This window comes from Xenopus tropicalis, chromosome 2, assembly GCF_000004195.4.
Source record: "Xenopus tropicalis strain Nigerian chromosome 2, UCB_Xtro_10.0, whole genome shotgun sequence".
Taxonomy (NCBI): domain Eukaryota; kingdom Metazoa; phylum Chordata; class Amphibia; order Anura; family Pipidae; genus Xenopus; species Xenopus tropicalis.
In genome coordinates this window covers 21,765,624-21,785,231 of record NC_030678.2, presented here as the reverse complement: position 1 = coordinate 21,785,231, position 19,608 = coordinate 21,765,624, and the positions used below count along the sequence as shown (strand labels likewise).

Below are 19,608 nucleotides of genomic sequence, written 5' to 3'. Positions count from 1 at the left end.
GCTATGGGCAATATTAAAAACTACACCCCTCTGACAGGATCGCAGTTCTAAATCCACTTGTAATTACTTTGGATATTAAACTGACTCCCCCAGTACAGGTACAAGCTGCAAAGATATCTTATATAGCGGTATCAGTATCCGAATTTTATATTGGCTAGCGTCCCTTCCTATCCCTAGATTCCATCTCCCGGCACCGCCTACATTTTCTAATCTCGCGTGATCTGCTTCATTAATTGAGATCTCGCAAGATGTTTCCTGGCATCGCAGCGGCGTGGGCGTGGTTACTGGGGAATGCCAGGAGAGAGAGTGTGGCGCTGATTGGCTGGTGTCATCGGCAGCGGCGTGGGCGTGGTTACCGGGGAATGCCTGGAGAGAGAGTGTGGCAGTGATTGGCTGGCGTCATGAGACGGCGCCATTTGTAAGTAGTTGTCATGGTTTGTCTGCCCCATGTGGGCTGTGAATGTTACCGATTTAGCTGCAGTAGAGGTTGCTGGGAGTTGTAGTGTAGTGGGACGCAAACTAGAGCAATATATACCTATATACTTTCTACTCACCGGGAGGACATGGGGTTAAAAATGTCTTTTGCCTGTTATTTAAATTTAAAAAAAAATATTTCAATTTTTTTCTTGTATTTTAAAGCACTAACTTGTGATTGTGTGGTCTTTACTTATACTAACGTTACATAACTCTGTCTAAACAATCGTCTCCCTTTTCCCTGCTACAGTCTGTGGTAGATTTTACAATAAGGAGGTGTTTATTATACCCTGGGCTTATCTATTGGCTAGGGCTCTGTAAATCACCTGCTGGGGCCGGTATTACAAATATACCAGAAATAGAATTTTTAAAGTTGATAAAAATGTGACACCAGTCTTTTTTAAAAAAAAAAATATTCGGTAGGGACCAGATCGCTTAAAAATTCAGGGATATGTGTATCCAGCTAGAAGGGCTGCACAGATTGCAATTGAATGTAAATCAGTGCAGCCCTGCACCATGCATTTATTAGACATATCCCTGAATTTTCAAGTGATCTGGTCATCCTTATTATTTGGGATATACTATTTGCTATAAACTGCCCCAGCCCAGGGTGTTTCTGTAAAAACTTATTTGCAGCAATTCAGTTCTTCCATTTTTCCCCATGCCGTGACTAGCACTGCGTATGTTCCTGCCCAGAAACAGTATGGGGACAAGTTCCGAATTACGGAAAAGCCATCTGCCATAGACTCCATTTTAATCAAATAATTCACATTTTTAAAAATGATTTCCTTTTTCTCTGTAATAATAAAACTGTATCTTGTAATTGATCCCAACTAAGATATAATTACCCCTTATTGGGGGCAGAACAGCCCTATTGGGTTTATTTAATGGTTAAATGATTCCCTTTTCTCTGTAATAATAAAACAGTACCTGTACTTGATCCCAACTAAGATATAATTACCCCTTATTGGGGGCAGAACAGCCCTATTGGGTTTATTTAATGGTTAAATGATTCCCTTTTCTCTGTAATAATAAAACAGTACCTGTAATTGATCCCAACTAAGATATAATTACCCCTTATTGGGGGCAGAACAGCCCTATTGGGTTTATTTAATGGTTAAATGATTCCCTTTTCTCTGTAATAATAAAACAGTACCTGTACTTGATCCCAACTAAGATATAATTACCCCTTATTGGGGGCAAAAGAATCCTATTGGGTTTAATTACTGTTTAAATAATTTTATTAACAGACTTAAGGTGGGGGTCCGAATTACGGCAAGACCCCTTACCTGGAAAACCCCAGGTCCTAAGCATTTTGGATAACAGGTCCCATAACTGTACGGTTTTTAGAGAACAGGAGCACCTGTCTTGGGAATCAACCCCCCCACCCCCCAGTGTTTGTACCTTCTCCTTTAAATATTCAGTGTTCTTTCTGTATCACTAAATAATGTCACTATTTCCGTATGCGTTATCTAAAGCAGCCTAATAAAAGGAATCAAATCTGCTTTATTGTTCTGGAATGGCCTTATTCCCCAGAACTGATTTCCTGAGCTGCAGACTATTTGCATACAGCTTAATAACACAGATTGTTATGTACTTTCAGCTGCACCCTTGCACTCCTGCTGCCTGTGTATTCTCTATTCCAAGCACCCTATTGCCAATCGCACAAACACATCTATTGTAACCTGTGGGTATTTTACTGTATGCTGAATCTGCCTTCAATAATCCTTTTAAATGCCATGCTTTACTAATACAGGTATGGGGAGTATTATAAGGACTGCTTGGGACCTAGAATTCAAAATTAAGGGGTGATTACATAATTTTAATAACTACAGCTTAATGGTAAAAAAACAACAGGAGTTTTCCACCAATATTAATTTATGCTTCTTTAATTACCATCAGGAGCAAAGTACTGTTTTATTACTACTACTACTTTTTTTTTTTTTATTATTTTGATTAAAAAGAGGCACCCACCCCACGCAGTGGCCTGGATCTGCCTCAGGGTGCTGGGTACAAACATTGTACTCAATGCTTGCCATTGCAGACACATTCTGTAAAGGTCAGCCTAGATAAGTTGCTGTTGGACTTTTTCATGCAAAGCCCATTTGCATGTTTAAATGAGAAGGAAAGGCTAATAAAGAGTTAATCTCAAGCTGCAGGCATACTTTCAGTTGTCTCAATTGTGCCCTTAAGTCCTCCCCATATTTCACCTGTTCAGATGATCAGAAGCCTCATAGGAATATAAAAATGCTGAGCTGTGTAAAGAAAGTTCCCATAATGCCTCGCTCCTGCACCAAGACGGGTGTACATGCCCAGTTTGTAAGACTATGAGGAAGCTTCCTGCTGATTGGCTCAAATCCACATTCCTAAGGGGGGGAAGCAGGAGAGAGGAGAGAGCTGTGTGTCTCAGGCACAGGAAAACAAAGAAACAAGAAATCCTGTTGCTTTTGACAGAGAATTCAGTGCAGCGTTTCTGTGAGTGCTTATGGCTGTATTTACATAGACCTTTCTGATAAAGCTTACTTAGTTTCTACCTTTCCTTCTCCTTTTAATCTTTGGTCTGGAACCCCCTGAAAAAGGGAAAGTTGTGCTCAACCACTAAATTGTAAACCATTAGGCGGGGGTGCAATGAGGCTGTGACCACAAAATACATATAAACAACCGCAAAAAACCCTCTGGACTCACCCATTATCAATACGTAGAAATAGGACGTTAGGACATTTCTGTGCATTCAGCTACTAAGAAATGCCTTCCCTCCCCACCCCAAAAAGAGGGATTGTTTGTCCGTACATTGCAATATACTTCAAGCTGGCCAACCTCGTCAAAGTCATCCCTTCTGGCCAGTCCTACACTGACTGACCTATATAAGTAATTTAAGATTAGTACTGAGCAAAGGGACTAAGTTTTACCTGCAACATGCTTGCTTATAAGGTTAAAACTCCCATATGGTTGCCCTTTTATTGGCTCCATTGGGATGACCTGACTGTAGCTGGGAATAGTGGGGGCTACAACATGGAGCTGGCCACTGCTCCTGTATAAACAATAACACAAGAAAAAGGGAAAGTTGTGCTCAACCACTAAATTGTAAACCATTAGGCGGGGGTGCAATGAACCCCCTGAGCCTAAAGTCATAGCAGCACGGTTTACATACCAAAAAAAATAGTATTGTATTGTATATATTGTACTGGTCAATCCTCAATAATATCTAGTACAGGTATCGGACCCCTTATCCGGAAACCCATTATCCAGAAAATTCCGAATTACAGAAAGGCCATCTTCCATAGTCTCCATTTTAATCAATTCACATTTTTAAAAATTATTTCCTTTTTCTCTGTAATAATAAAACAGTACCTGTACTTGATCCCAACTAAGATATAATTACCCGTTATTGGTGGCAGAACAGTCCTATTGGGTTTATTTAATGGTTAAATTATTCCCTTTTCTCTGTAATAATAAAGCCGTACCTGTACTTGATCCCAACTAAGATATAATTACCCCTTATTGGGGCAAAACAGCCCTATTGGGTTTATTTAATGGTTAAATTATTCCCTTTTCTCTGTAATAATAAAACAGTACCTGTACTTGATCCCAACTAAGATATAATTACCCCTTATTGGTGGCAGAACAGTCCTATTGGGTTTATTTAATGGTTAAATTATTCCCTTTTCTCTGTAATAATAAAGCCGTACCTGTACTTGATCCCAACTAAGATATAATTACCCCTTATTGGGGCAGAACAGCCCTATTGGGTTTATTTAATGGTTAAGTGATTCCCTTTTCTCTGTAATAATAAAACAGTACCTGTACTTGATCCCAACTAAGATATAATTACCCCTTATTGGGGCAGAACAGCCCTATTGGGTTTATTTAATGGTTAAATGATTCCCTTTTCTCTGTAATAATAAAACAGTACCTGTACTTGATCCCAACTAAGATATAATTACCCCTTATTGGTGGCAGAACAGTCCTATTGGGTTTATTTAATGGTTAAATTATTCCCTTTTCTCTGTAATAATAAAGCCGTACCTGTACTTGATCCCAACTAAGATATAATTACCCTTATTGGGGCAAAACAGCCCTATTGGGTTTATTTAATGGTTAAATGATTCCCTTTTCTCTGTAATAATAAAACAGTACCTGTACTTGATCCCAACTAAGATATAATTACCCCTTATTGGTGGCAGAACAGTCCTATTGGGTTTATTTAATGGTTAAATTATTCCCTTTTCTCTGTAATAATAAAGCCGTACCTGTACTTGATCCCAACTAAGATATAATTACCCCTTATTGGGGCAAAACAGCCCTATTGGGTTTATTTAATGGTTAAATGATTCCCTTTTCTCTGTAATAATAAAACAGTACCTGTACTTGATCCCAACTAAGATATAATTACCCCTTATTGGGGGCAGAACAGCCCTATTGGGTTTATTTAATGGTTAAATGAATCCCTTTTCTCTGTAATAATAAAACAGTACCTGTACTTGATCCCAACTAAGATATAATTACCCCTTATTGGGGGCAGAACAGCCCTATTGGGTTTATTTAATGGTTAAATGATTCCCTTTTCTCTGTAATAATAAAACAGTACCTGTACTTGATCCCAACTAAGATATAATTAATCCTTATTGGAGCCAAAGCAATCCTATTGGGTTTAATTACTATTTAAATCATTTAATTAGCAGACTTATTGTAGGAGATCCGAATTATTTCCTTATCTGGAAAACCCCAGGTCCTGAGCACTCTGGATAACGAGTTTCATACCTGTACACCAGATAAATTTTCACCCCCAAATATCCCCATTATTGACCTCCAAGCTGGTTTTCTGGTGTCCTTAAGTAAACAAATAGACATTCTCCCCATATCTCACCCAAACAAACCTTCAGGCTAACCTTTTGCTGCTTCAGGCCTCTTCAGGGGGCCAGGCCCTGATTTGGGAACCACTGGCCTAGAAAAACTGCAAAGATCTCACCTGGGCAGGTTTGATTTTCCTGTGAAATTGAGGACTGCATAGGCTCATTTATGCGGTCCTCGTCCTAACGGTACGTCATTGTGTGGCCCTTAGGGCCAAATGATTGGATCATCCTGATATTGCCCCCCTTAGGTGGCCATATCAGGGTAAAATCTGCTTAATCAGCAATATTGACAAACAAGCGGATCTTAACTCCTCACCACAGTATGCTGTATCAAATTTGGTTAGTTAGGGAGCCAGCCTTATGGTACATAATGTGATGTGATTGTTATATCTGTGTGTCAACAGCTTGTCATTTACATTGTTTGTTTTTCATTCCAGTTCTATATTTAATATAAAACCTGGAATATTCCCATCTGTGCCATTAGAAGCAGAATAAAGTGCCAGCATGGTGTCCTAGATGGGGAGATTCCAGAAGCAGGTGTGCCAGTTTGTGCTGGATTACTTTGATAGAACATACACTAAAGAACTGGGGAACGCCTGGAGCACAGTCAGGTGAGTTTCACATTTGGTGCAATAAATCTGTAATTGCTGTACTCTTTCCTTGGCAGACCTGAGCAACAAATGTCCTTCTCCAGCATGCATTTTCCCTTTCCGAGTGAGCAGATGGCTATTTCTAAAAAAGTTCATAACCAACATGGGCAAATATTTAAAGGAGAAGGAAAAGCAACATCACTGGGGGTACCAAAATTTTAGGCACCCCCCAGTGACTTTAACCTGAAACCCCCTGCCGGTGCTCCTGTTAGGAGAAACCGGCGTATGTGTATGTGTGCAAGAGTTCCCTCTTCGATTTTTGCACATGCGCAGTAGAGTGAGAAGTCGACTTTAACAAAAAAAATGTTAAAGAAAGGCTTTTTTTTGCTCAACTGCGCATGTGACAGTCCCCGGATTCTGAAAAGAAGACAGGAGGTAGAGGAATGCTTGCTCACATATACCCCGGGCCAGTGCAGTTTTCTTCTAACAGGAGCACTGGCCATGGGGTGTAAGCGGGGACATTTGGCACCCCCAGTGATTTAGCCTTTTTCTTGTCTTTTAATAATAAGATACAAAAAATTGTGTTTTTTGAAGAACACAATTGGTCGGCAAAAATATTTTTTAGGCATTTTTGCAATACTTCACTGGGCTACTGGGCACTGACCCATGCAGAGTAGACATATACATCCTAACTTGTAGCTGCATGAACTCCTCTCTACACATAGGTCCAGCTATCTCTGGTCCATTGCTTTCTGTCTACCGTGAGTTCCATGGTCACCAACTGAGAAAGAGCCACTAGTCAGCTGCACTGCCTGGCACCTATCTGTGCACCTTCCATACTAACAGAGGACTCAATACATATACAAGTATGGGCATTGGATCCCTTATCCAAAAAAACATTATCCATTAGGGATGCACCGAATCCAGGATTCCGTTAGGTATTCGACCAGGATTCAGCCTTTTTTGGCAGGGTTCGGATTCGGCCGACTCCACGGTCCTGGCCTGAACTGAATCCTAATTAGCATATGCTAATTAGAATTCAAATTCAGTTCAGTATACGACCGAATCCCTTAACATGGATTCAGGGGTTCGCCCGATTTCTGTTATCCATATTGTATCGGTATCAGACTTCCTCTCTCAGAAAAATCCTTCATTCCCAGGGCCGGAGTCTGTGCAGCTCTCTTCTCTCTTCCCTCTCCTGCTTCCCCCTCCTACAAGAATGCATAAGATCTCCCTCCCCCTCCCAAAATAATGTGTGATCTGAGCTACCAACAGCTAGAGCTGCAGCAGGAAGCTACGGAAACCACACTAAAATGGCAGCAACGAACAAAGGGATTCTTTTCTCAGGTGTGGTAATGGTTTCTACAGAATAAATATAGTGTTCTAGGTGGCACTAATGTGACTAATCTATTGGCAGCAAAATGCCAGGATGACTTTCCTTCTCCTTTAAGTAGATTATAGCATATGGAGATCCAAATTACTGAAAGTTCCCTTATCTGTAAAACTCCAAGTCCTGAAAATTCCATACATTAGGTCCCATATCTGTATAATTGTGCTCCTTTCTTGCCACAAAGTAGGAGGCATGAGATTTGCATTATATGATGTAGTGACACAAATAGCCAGTTCCAAAAATTAGAAGCAGGATAGCTATTCTTTTGCCTATTTTGGGGCATATTTATTATAGTGTGTAAGCTAATATCACCAGTGATAGTAGGTGACTGTTTAAAGCTAATTGTTGATTGGTTGCTATGGGAAACATCACCAGTGATGTTGTCTTACACACTATAATAAATATGCCCCATAGTGTATAAATATGTAGTCCCTGATTTATCACTTTCTGAAAAAGGTGCAGTAAGACCCCCCCTCCCCCCATAATGCACAATAGAGGGGAAATAAATGTACACAATAAATTTTCTATCTGTCCTTGCTGACATGTAAAGTGGTGTCCATTAAATGAATAAATATTGCTCTTTTAACAAGGCATGTTTTATGTTTCTGTTGTTGAACTGGACAGAATTCTCCTCAACGCTGCCTAAAGTGCCTAAAGGCCAAAAAGGTTGTTACATAGACAGAGAACCTGAAAAAATAACTTATTTTCCCTCAATAAGTCTTTTATATGTTATCTATAGGGAAGTGCTTACGTCCCCTGAATGCTGGCAATATGCCGTCCTGCTGAATAATTTCACATCCCCTTGGGCGCTGGAGAAGCAACTGCACTTGAAAGGCTATCGCCTGCTGTTTCAAGAAATCTTCTGTCCGCAAACACTACAGTGTTTCATTAATGGAAACCCCGGCAAATTTCCTTCTCAGCGGCATCGAACTGGAAAACTGAAAGAGTATTACGTGCTAAATGCCTCTTCGCTTCTGCCAGTCCTGGCCCTCGACGTGAGGGATGGAGAGAAATGGCTGGATATGTGTGCTGCTCCAGGGGGCAAATCCATAGCGTTCCTGCAGTGTGCCACCCCAGGTAATGGTATAGCAAGCTAGTAGTAGCATATATTACTAAATACATTAAATCACCAAAGTATCTGCTTTCATACTTTCATTAATTCCCAACTAAGGATATTTATGTGAAGTTGCTCCTCCCTCTGCTCTTCTGGGAAGGCTTTAACACCAGATGTTGGAACATTGTTGGTGGAACTGAGCTTTAATGAGGTTGGGCATTTATGATGGGGATAAAGCAGTTTGGAACTTGGCAGTGTGTCTGGATACTTTTGTCCATATAATGTAGCTTAAGCCATTGAGCTGCAGAACCTCTTTTTTTACCAGATAGGTAACCAGTTACAGTAGAACATTACCAAAGTCTGATTTGGCACTGAACTTTGGAATGTAATTACCTTTTTCCAAGGGTCTGCCAGTAGAAACAGACCCCACTGAATCAGATATTATTATTAATGTATTTATAAAGGTCCAACATATTCCACAGTGCTGTACAATAAGTGGGTATAAACCCACTTATTGTACAGCGCTGTGGAATATGTTGGACCTTTATACATTGGTCATACAAAATTTCATACAAAACAACCAATACAAGAGGTAAAGAAGGCCCTGCCCAAGAGCTTACAATCAGATTGAAAACTGTGAGAATATTATTTTTCATGAAAAAAGGTGAAACTAGCCCAATAGTGTTCTTAGGAAGTGAGCAGTATATTCTCCAGCATTTGTACTTCCTATGGTTCCATAGACATATCACAGCCCTATAAATGACATTTCTCAGCGAGTGGTAGCACAAGCACAAACAGTGGTGCTTATCAGGCTGCCAAACTCCAGGCACTTGTCAGAACCATTTCTCTGCGCTCAAACAGCCTTCTATTATCCGCATGTGAAGTGCATCTTTATAGCAGTGATTAATGCGCCAGAGTGTCGGAGCGAAACTGCTTAGCAAGTTATTACAGGAGAACAAGATGGAAGGGGACACGGGAGCTCTCTGGAGCATCTGGATCAACACTTTATTTTTATGGCAACTCATCAAGGGACTTTGGTATAAAGTGGGGGGCCAGTAAATTTTCTTATCTGGTATTTCATGCAGTCACTCTTTCACATTATAAACCAAGCTTCTTCAGCCTGTGTATATCCCGTGGTTGCTAAACTGCAACTTACAGCATCTCCTGAAAAATGTAAAGGTGTAAACTAACCTCCATTACTCATACCATACTTTTAATAATCCTTTTTTATTACCAAGGGAAAACAAAGGTATGATGACACTGTAGTGATACTGTAAATGGTAACAGAGGTATTATTTAAGCAATAATGACATATTTTTCGTATGGGAATAAAAAGCTTTTTAAATAGAATAGCAATAAAAAGCTACCCTGCAAACAAGTTATATTCCTAACCTAACCCACCTGCCTCACCTCTGGCCTCTGTTCCCTGCCTGTGTTTGTCAGAGATTTTGGACTTGGGGCAGAGACCTGATAGACTGAAGCATTGTTCATGCCCCCAGCCTATCCATTCTTGCCCCCTGATATTATTTCTAAGACTCCTGGGAGCAGCAGTGTCACTGGCTCATAACCAGACATGGGTGGAGGCAGTGGGTTTAGTATTAGGAGGTGGAATTAGTCCCAGGTAACCTTTTAAGGACTTACACTATTTTTAGGTGAATGTGAAATTGAATGTGAGATTGATATTTTGCTTTCTTTTGCAGTAGGTGCTATGCATGTGGTTCTTTTCTACCTGCAGTCTCTCATAGTCCTCCACCTCTGTTACAATTCACATATAGCGGTAATCCCCAACCAGTGGCTCAGGAGCAACTTGTTGCTCACTAACCCCTTGGATGTTGCTCCCAGTGGCCTCAAAGCAGGTGCTTATTTTTCAATTCTTGGCTTTTGGGCAAGTTTTGGTTGCATAAAACCAAATGTACTGCCAAACAGAGCCTCATTTAGGCTGCCAGTCCACATAGGGGCTACCAAATAGCCAATCAGGGCCTGCTTGCGTTGCTCCCCAACCCTTTTTACATCTGAATGTGGCTCACAGGTATAAAAGGTTGGGGATCCCTGACTTACAGTATAGTGTTAGGGTGAAGACACACTGAGCTACTAGTAGCAGCTTCTTTTTCATGGCTGCTAAATGCCAGTAAATACCCTGCCATAGACAGTACTGAGACAGTAGCTGCTACTAGTAGCTCTGTGTGTCTTCACCCTTAGGCTTATTTTAAAGCTATTGGAGCGAGGCTTTCTGACTTGTGAACATGGTATGCAATATGGAACTGTAAGGGCAGTGGCAGAAGGGGAGTTTAGTCACCCGACAAATCTTTATCTCCCCGGAATGCCTTTCCACCGGAAAGTATGTAAATCGCCGGTGGGATGGCATATGCGTCGCTAAGATTTACCAAAGTCGCCCGAAGTTACCTTGAGTGGAAAGTTTGGGCGACTTCGGCAAATCATAGCAATGTGCATGTCATCCCACCGGCAATTTACATTCTTGCCGGTGGGATGGCATTGCGGGGAGATTTGTCGCGGCAAATCTCCCCGTCTGCCACTGCCCTGAAGGCTGTGACAGACGGGGAGATTAGTTGCTGCGCGACAAATCTCCCTTGTCACAGGCAACGATATGCCATCCCACAGGCTAGAATGTAAATCGCCGGCAGAATGGTATATGCGGCGCAGCGATTTGCCAAAGTCGCCCAAAGTTTCCACTCAAGGTAACTTCGGGCAACTTTGGTAAATCTTAGCGACGCATATGTCATCCCACCAGCGTGGGATGGCATTGTTGCCGTTGGAATGGCATTCAGGGGAGATAAGTCACCCACGGTGACAAAGATTTGTCGCTGGGCGACTAATCTCCCTGTCTGCCACTGCCCTAAAGGTGGCCACACACGTGGCGATCTGCTAAAACAGGCAGATAAGGAGGTAGAAACAATAGGATTTCTACCTCCTTCTGCCGATTCAGCGCTGAAGGCAGATTTTGGTCAGGTGCCTTCTATGGCACCTGATCAAAATCTTTTAACTGGCCCGATCGGCGAGTCGACCGATATCAGCAGCTTCCTGCGATATCGGTCGACTCGCCAACTTGCCATACATGCACCGAATATCGTACAAAACGAGGTTTTGTACGATATTATCGGTGCATGTATGGCCAGCTTTAGGGTGAAGACAAACAGAGCTACTAGTAGCAGCTACTTGTCACCACTACTAAATTAGGCAATGCTGATCATTTACTGATAACTGTCTCTATGTGTGTTTTAGCAGAGGCAATTCTCAGTATTGTCTATGGCAGGGTATTTTCTGGCGTTTAGTAGCCATGACAAATAGCTGTCTACAAGTAGCACTGTGTGTCTTTGCCCTAAATGTTCAAGCATGCAATTTGTTATCTGTAGACCTTGTTGTCATGTCCTCCCAGCATTCCCCTTGCTGTGCTGAACTCCCAGCAGTCTACCTAAGCTATCCAGAAACATCCCAAAACTAGCAAATGCCATTGCCTATAGCAAACAAATACATAATTATGGGCAGTTGTCTGTAAAATAACACTTTTGGCAACCAACCAAACCTGTGAAGTACTCACCAAGATAGCTGCTTGAGTATTTCACTGTGGTGCCTGGTGATTGGCATGGTGTATATCACCAGCAGAAAGGCCTCTTGCTCTCTAACTAATCTATTTACTTCAGCTCATTTATCACATGCAGCTGACAGATCTCATGTTGTACAGATTAACCCCGTGTTCTGTCCTTTGTTTCCTTTCAAGCAAGTTACAGCTGTTGACAGAGCCTTTGAGAGTGTCAGCGAGGAAACATGGGCATCAGGGAAGATTGGAAATGTTAAAAAAAAAAAACTAATAAACGCTTTATATTGCTTTACATTCAGAACTTATTGGCCATACACAGCATTTTATATATAATGATATCTCTGGCTTTCCTAGAATTTTATTCATAGACTACTATTATATAAAAACCTCTAATGCGCTTACCCTAGTATTGTTAGCCTAGTTTTAGGGCTCTGGCACACGGGGAGGTTAGTTGTCCGCGACAAATCTCCCTGTTTGCAGGCGACTAATCTCCCCGTGTGCCAGAGCCCTTAAGGGCTTACCCTTCTCTTTTTTTATTTCTCTAATGGAAATTCAGGTATGGGATCTGTTATCCAGAAACCCGTTATCCAAAAAGCATTGAAATACGGTAGGGCCATCTCCCGTAAAGTCCATTAAGTAATTCAAATATTTAAAAATGATAAATAATAAAAAAAGTACTTTGTACTTGATCCTAACTATGATATAATGAATTGAAGGTTCAATTAATATTTAAATTATTTCATACTAGACTTGTATGGAGATTCAAATTACTGAAAAACCCCTTATCCAGAAAACCCCAGGCCTGACCATTCTGGATCCCATACCTGTATTAAGAGATAATTTGTCCCGAATCTTGTTTTTTTCTAGCTTCTTTAAAGTTACAGTGTTGCCTACGCTGTCAAAGTTGTCACACAGTTTTTCCCTTCTGTAGTGTATAATCCACTTAAAAGAGGACCTAGATAGAATTACCAACCTCTGCAAGGTACAGACTGTGCAGAGGGGTATTTAACATAGAACAATGCAGACAGGCTATCTACTGAAACTAATAACCAAAATATTAGGATGTAGCATTAAGACATAATGGCTTATTGCTTAAAGGTTTGTGCTTCTGTTCATATTTGTTTAATTGTTTCCAACAGGTCGCCTTCATTGTAATGAACCAGATCTTCCCCGATCACGGTGGCTGAAGCAGACCCTGGAGTCATTTGTACCAGAGACAGATAGGAACCACATCTTTTTCTCAGAACTTGATGGAAGGCTTCTGGGGAAGTTCCACTCGGGATTTTATGACAAAGTTTGTACCTCACTCATTCCAGTAATCACATTCTAACAGTGTGTAGCATATCCTCATAGTAGGGTGAGAAGGTGCCTATTAAAATAGTACAATAATAGCCTCTGTAGCTGTGGGATAGCAGGTATAGTAGGGAGAGATGGTGCCTATAGTAGCAGTGGGGGGATAATAGCCTCTGGGAAGGGACTGGGGCTGTGGGATAACAGGTATAGTAGGGAGAGATGGTGCCTATAGTAGCAGTGGGATAATAGCCTCTGGGAAGGGACTGGGGCTGTGGGATAGCAGGTATAGTAGGGAGAGATGGTGCCTATATTAGCAGTGGGGGTATAATAGCCTCTGGGAAGGGACAGGGGCTGTGGGATAGCAGGTATAGTAGGGAGAGTTGGTGCCTATAGTAGCAGTGGGATAATAGCCTCTGGGAAGGGACTGGGGCTGTGGGATAGCAGGTATAGTAGGGAGAGATGGTGCCTATAGTAGCAGTGGGGGTATAATAGCCTCTGGGAAGGGACTGTGGCTGTGGGATAGCAGGTATAGTAGGTAGAGATGGTGCCTATAGTAGCAGTGGGATAATAGCCTCTGGGAAGGGACTGGGGCTGTGGGATAGCAGGTATAGTAGGGAGAGATGGTGCCTATAGTAACAGTGGGGATAATAGCCTCTGGGAAGGGACTGTGGCTGTGGGATAGCAGGTATAGTAGGGAGAGATGGTGCCTATAGTAGCAGTGGGATAATAGCCTCTGAGAAGGGACTGTGGCTGTGGGATAGCAGGTATAGTAGGGAGAGATGGTGCCTATAGTAGCAGTGGGGGGATAATAGCCTCTGGGAAGGGACTGAGGCTGTGGGATAGCAGGTATAGTAGGGAGAGATGGTGCCTATAGTAGCAGTGGGGGGATAATAGTCTCTGGGAAGGGACTGTGGCTGTGGGATAGCAGGTATAGTAGGGAGAGATGGTGCCTATATTAGCAGTGGGGGGATAATAACCTCTGGGAAGGGACTGGGGCTGTGGGATAGCAGGTATAGTAGGTAGAGATGGTGCCTATGTTAGTGGTGGGGTTAATAGTCTCTGTGACAGGACTAAATCTGCAAGTATAGCAGGGTAAGATGGTTAGAGCAGCACTTTATATCACTGTTGCCCAACCTGTTGTTCAATAGCAGCTGAGTTACAAATCTCAGCAAGTTTTCAGGGGGTGCTGAACAACCATTCCCTGCAATGGTCAAAATACAATAAAAACTGTAATCATCTCTAGAAAGTAATAAGCAGCACAAACTCCAGTGCTCCATAGTCAGTGAGTGTAATGCTACTGTAGTTCCTGCTGAATAGGTCTAAATTGTAGTTGTTTTTGATTAATGACCTTTATCACGTGTTTATGGCCCTAGGTACTAGTGGATGCCCCTTGTTCCAATGACAGAAGTTGGCTGTTTTCATCAGATGTTCAGCAGGCTGCAGCACGAATATCCCAGAGGAAGAGCCTTCCAGTGCTTCAAACAGAGCTGCTCAGGTGATTGTACATATACACAGAACATACATACACAGAACATACAAACGGGTGGCTTCCATTTTTTGGTATGCTACCTCAGTGCACATAAATGCACCTATGAAATAGGAAAAACAAAACATATAAATATTTTCCACTGTGCCTTTTTATGCCTGTTTAGAGCAAACACACTTCAAGTATCTCTTGCTTCTTATATGTATCATAGAAAGGGATGTCCCTCAGGCAGCCAATGAGACATAGGCCACAAAGTAAGTTAGGGATCCCACTACAACACAACACATTTCAAACACGCCATGTCTGCTCATGCATTTTTTATGCTTCGAGCAAGAGGGCAATAACGTTATAGGGAGACAATGACAAGTATGAGGATTTTTTTTTCAAAACACCCTCACCAACACCCTTGCCAACAATGGAAGCTAATTCAAGACTATTACTGCAGTTTGAGAGTATGTGTTCATAGAAGCTTTGGATAAAAAAAGCAGGAATACTGTAACTAATTATCCATTAACCTTTGTATATTTCCATTTGACAAATGCCAAAAATCGCTATGTTGTCCCTTCTTATAAAAGGATATTTTATTAAAGGCCTTTTTATGCACAGACAGGGACTGTGGTCCTGTATAGCCTGATGCTCTCTTACAGACTCTCTCTAATTATAGAAATAGGGTCAATGTTCTTTAAAATCATCTGTGGCTCTCCAGTTTGGGATTTGAAGATCCAGTAAAACCAGGAAATAAAACTGCTTGCGATATCGGGCTAATTCGGTTGTTTGGCCCTTATGCCAAACAATCGAATTAGAACGACGGATATAGGCGCAGTCGGTCCGGGGACCTCCTCAACGAGCCGATGCGGTCCCTGATCTGACTACATTTTTAAACCTGCCCGATCTATATCTGCCCGATTTCAGGCCAGATATCAGTCGGGCGGGCCCATTGTTAGTGCCAATACACGGGCCGATAAGCTGCCGAGTCGGTCTAAGGGACCAATATTGGCAACTAGAAGCTTTGTTCAGACAACTGATAAAAGATGGCTCAGAACGGCAGAGCCAATATGACGGCCCATCAGCTTATTAGCATCAATGCTGTAGGTGATTCAATTGTTGGATTGTCCCAATTTGATCATCTGCATTTGTGGCCAAATCAGGGAAATATCTACTGCTTTGGTGACCTGGGCCACCAGAGAAACTGTGGTATTCTTCATAGTACACTGACCTACCTGGAGTACCTCAAAGGCAAGCAATATGGCAGCTACTTTTTATACATATATTTCTGTAGCATTTTAGATTTACTTTAGGTACACTTAGAGGCCCATTTATCAACATTTTCATTTCCGTGGTTTAAGAGATTTTTGAAACCACAAATAAGACCAAAGTTCATCAAGTTAAACCCTTCCAAGCGAACCCCAGTGCACATGTATAGACTTATACCAACCTATCTATACACTCACATACATAAGCTATATATAATAGTACATTTTAGTATCCCTATACCCTTTGATACTATGCTTGTTCAAGAACTCATCCCAGCATCACTAGGAAGGGCATTCCCCAACCTCACTGTTCTCACTGGGAAAAACCACCTACGCTGCTTCAAAAAATAAAAAAAAGCAAGAATGAAAAAAATGTGCGAAAAACGCAAATTGTTCATTTGTAGCAGATATGAAAGAGTGAAAAAAAACCTGAAAACCACTAAAACCATGAAGCAAATAAAAAGATTAGCCAGTTTCAAAAGGACAGCTGCCATTGACTTCTAAATGACCTCAACAGCTTTTAGATGGTGTATTTTTGTCACAGCTTTGATGCATAATAAATGTCAAAAATCATGCTATTTCTGCCAAAAAAACATATTTTTGTACAAAAAATAAATAGTAGGGAAAAAAGACGCAGCCTTTAGTAAATGGGCTCCTATGTCTCACCAGTCTGAGAAGGTTGGTATTTTATTTGCTTATTCTACCTTCATCTTCATTTCCTAGTTATGATTTGCCAATCGTTAAAAAAAATTGCTTTCAAGAATACTTAGTATGCTGCTTAGACAAATAAAATGTAATTAACGGGAAAATGTCCTTCGTGCTGATTTTCAGCTATTTAGTGCACAAAAATCTATTTTTCCATTTAAACCGAATAAGCCACAAAATGTTTTGCAGATGATTGCATTCCCGAGCCCTTAATGGGTGCTGACCAATTAACCTCTTGTTTTTTTCTGCATAATCGATGCCGGGTATGGCAGTGTTTGATTTGCAGCACTTTGGGCGACAACATCGAAACTCCTGGCACCGCGAAAAAATCATTTTATCTTTTTTTCTTTTTATTGCCGTAAAATAGAAAAATATTGTTCAGAAAGAACATTCTGATTTATCACAGAAATAGTAGAGTATCTTATTGAAGCAATGCATCATGCCACCCACCTCTTACGGACCGATCAATCACAATTTCGGCCGCCCCTTTTATAATGCTTTTATTTGGTATTTCATGTGAAAAATCACATTTCTGAAGCTCAGGGGAAAACAAAGGCATACATCATTGTTACTTTTCCATCCCCGAGATTGCTGGAGAACATGTTGTGCTGTTCTAGTGTCACTGCGGCTCGTACAGCATAAAGTTATCCTAAGGAGCCATACGGTGCGTATATTGGTACCAGAGTGCTGCTATATCTTCACTTCTTATCTTTCCTATGTATTTATTTAATATAAATATTGAAAATATAACCCCACCCCCCTCAGCTTTAGTTTGAAATTTACAATTCTTTAGTGGTGGTAATGATGCAACTGACTATTTTCTGTATTAGTTGTTGCCCATTTTAAGAAACTGTAGCCTCACCGATTCCTGGTAGCTGAGCAGAAAGTGTGTTTGAGTCCGTTGTGGGTAGGTAGTAGTGATTGGTTAAGGTAGAAATGATTGCAAGCTTGATGGGGAGCCAATAATGGGATGTCACTCTTCGTTTATTGTTTCTTGTACAGTGGTTCCCCATCAGTGACTTTCCAAGCGCTTTGGTTATGGCCTATAAGCACCATATCATACCATAGAAATGTGTGTGTGTGTATATATATACATATATATATATATATATACAGTATATATATATATATATATATATATATATACAGTATATATAATATGAAACGCTAGTTTCGTTTTATAATAACTTGTTTTGTTATACAATCGTAATATGCACGTTTACATTTATATGGATGCTGCAGACTGCAGCAGTGGTCTCGATGCAACCATACAGAATGCATGCAGTCCTTTTTTAAGGGGGTGAGATAGCTACTAAGGGCCTAATTATTTAAAAGCATGGACAAAGACCACTGAGTAACAATCATGCACTGAAATAGCCAGGTTATACATTGCTGGGGAATGGTCACCTCATGTCATTAAGTAATAGAGAATGAGATGGGTTGCTGTTTTGTTAGTGTCTTGGCTTGTGGCCCCTAGGCTGCTCCCAAACTACAGTTCCCAGCACCCCGTGTGAAGATGAGTTTTCAAGTTTATTCACATCTAGAATACGTGCAAGAATTATCTGTACTATGGTTCTCCCAACTAAGATATAAATAATCCTTATTGGATGCAAAACAATCCTATTGGGTTTAATTAATGTTTTATTAATTTGTTAGTAGACTTAAGGTACGGAGATCCACATTACGGAAAGACCCCTTATCCGGAATACCCTTGGTCCCAAGCATTCTGGATAATGGGTCCTATACCTATATATATATGACTGTGCTTAGCCACGAGGTGCGCTTGAGAAAGGGGGTGAGATGCCCCCGAAACGACGCGCGGATGTGGCATAATGGACTGATAAGTATAGCTGTTATACTACCTTGAACGATTATTGTATTCGTTTTTTTAAGAAAATGCTTGAATAAAAGCTATGTTTTACAAGTTTGGAGTGCGGCTCAGTTAGAAGAGATATATATATATATATATATATATATATATAAAAATTTTTTATTGAAAACTCATTGTTTAAAAACCATATATATATATATATGCATCCAGTGGTACCAGTTATATATACTTTGCCCAAGGTACATAAAAATTTAAAAGAACCGCCTGTTTATGCTACTTTGAATATATGTTTTGATTTTTCACAAGAAATCCCGGAGTTGCTGGTCTTTTTTATACTATATATAGAACTTACTGGACCAGCTCAGAGATTCAGCAACTTTATATCAGTAATGATCTAGGCCAGTGCTGTCCAACTTCTGTTGTACCGAGGGCCGGAATTTTTCCGACGTACGTGGTGGAGGGCCGATAATGAAAGCCAGTTTTGACCACTCCCCTTTTTGAAACCGCACCCACTTGAAACCATACCCATATTAATGGTTGTAGTACAGCAAAAACCTGCCATACTCTGCCTGCCCTACCCTGCCTGTGTGTGCCATACTCTGCCTGCCCTACCCTGCCTGTGTGTGCCATACTCTGCCTGCCCTACCCTGCCTGTGTGTGCCATACTCTGCCTGCCCTACCCTGCCTGTGTGTGCCATACTCTGCCTGCCCTACCCTGTCTGTGTGTGCCATACTCTGCCTTCACTACCCTGCCTGTGTGTGCCATACTCTGCCTGCCCTACCCTGTCTGTGTGTGCCATACTCTGCCTTCCCTACCCTGCCTGTGTGTGCCATACTCTGCCTTCCCTACCCTGCCTGTGTGCCATACTTTCACTGTGTGTGCCATTCTTGGCTGGTTTGTGCCATACTTGGCCTGTGTGTGCCATACTCTGCCTTCCCTACCCTGCCTGTGTGTGCCATACTCTGCCTTCCCTACCCTGCCTGTGTGTGCCATACTCTGCTTGCCCTATGATGTGTGTGTATGGCACACACAGGCAGCCTACAGTGACACAATGCTGGCACTGCTCCTACAGTCTGCACAATAACTATATATTAAAAAACTTTTTAATTGAAGTACCACCTC

At 41.3% G+C, this 19,608-nt stretch overlaps 1 protein-coding gene across 1 annotated transcript in view; it reads left to right on the top strand.

Annotated features, from left to right (window-relative positions):
- The first annotated feature begins 320 nt into the window (after positions 1-320).
- nsun3 (NOP2/Sun RNA methyltransferase family member 3) overlaps positions 321-19,608 on the top strand; it is a 30,107-nt gene continuing 10,819 nt past the window's right edge. The window contains exons 1-5 of the mRNA XM_004912074.4: positions 321-418; positions 5,765-5,938; positions 8,047-8,384; positions 13,057-13,211; positions 14,584-14,705. Of these exons, the coding sequence (XP_004912131.2) occupies positions 5,844-5,938; positions 8,047-8,384; positions 13,057-13,211; positions 14,584-14,705 (710 nt within the window). The 5' untranslated portion in view covers positions 321-418; positions 5,765-5,843. The remainder of the gene's footprint in view (positions 419-5,764; positions 5,939-8,046; positions 8,385-13,056; positions 13,212-14,583; positions 14,706-19,608) is intronic.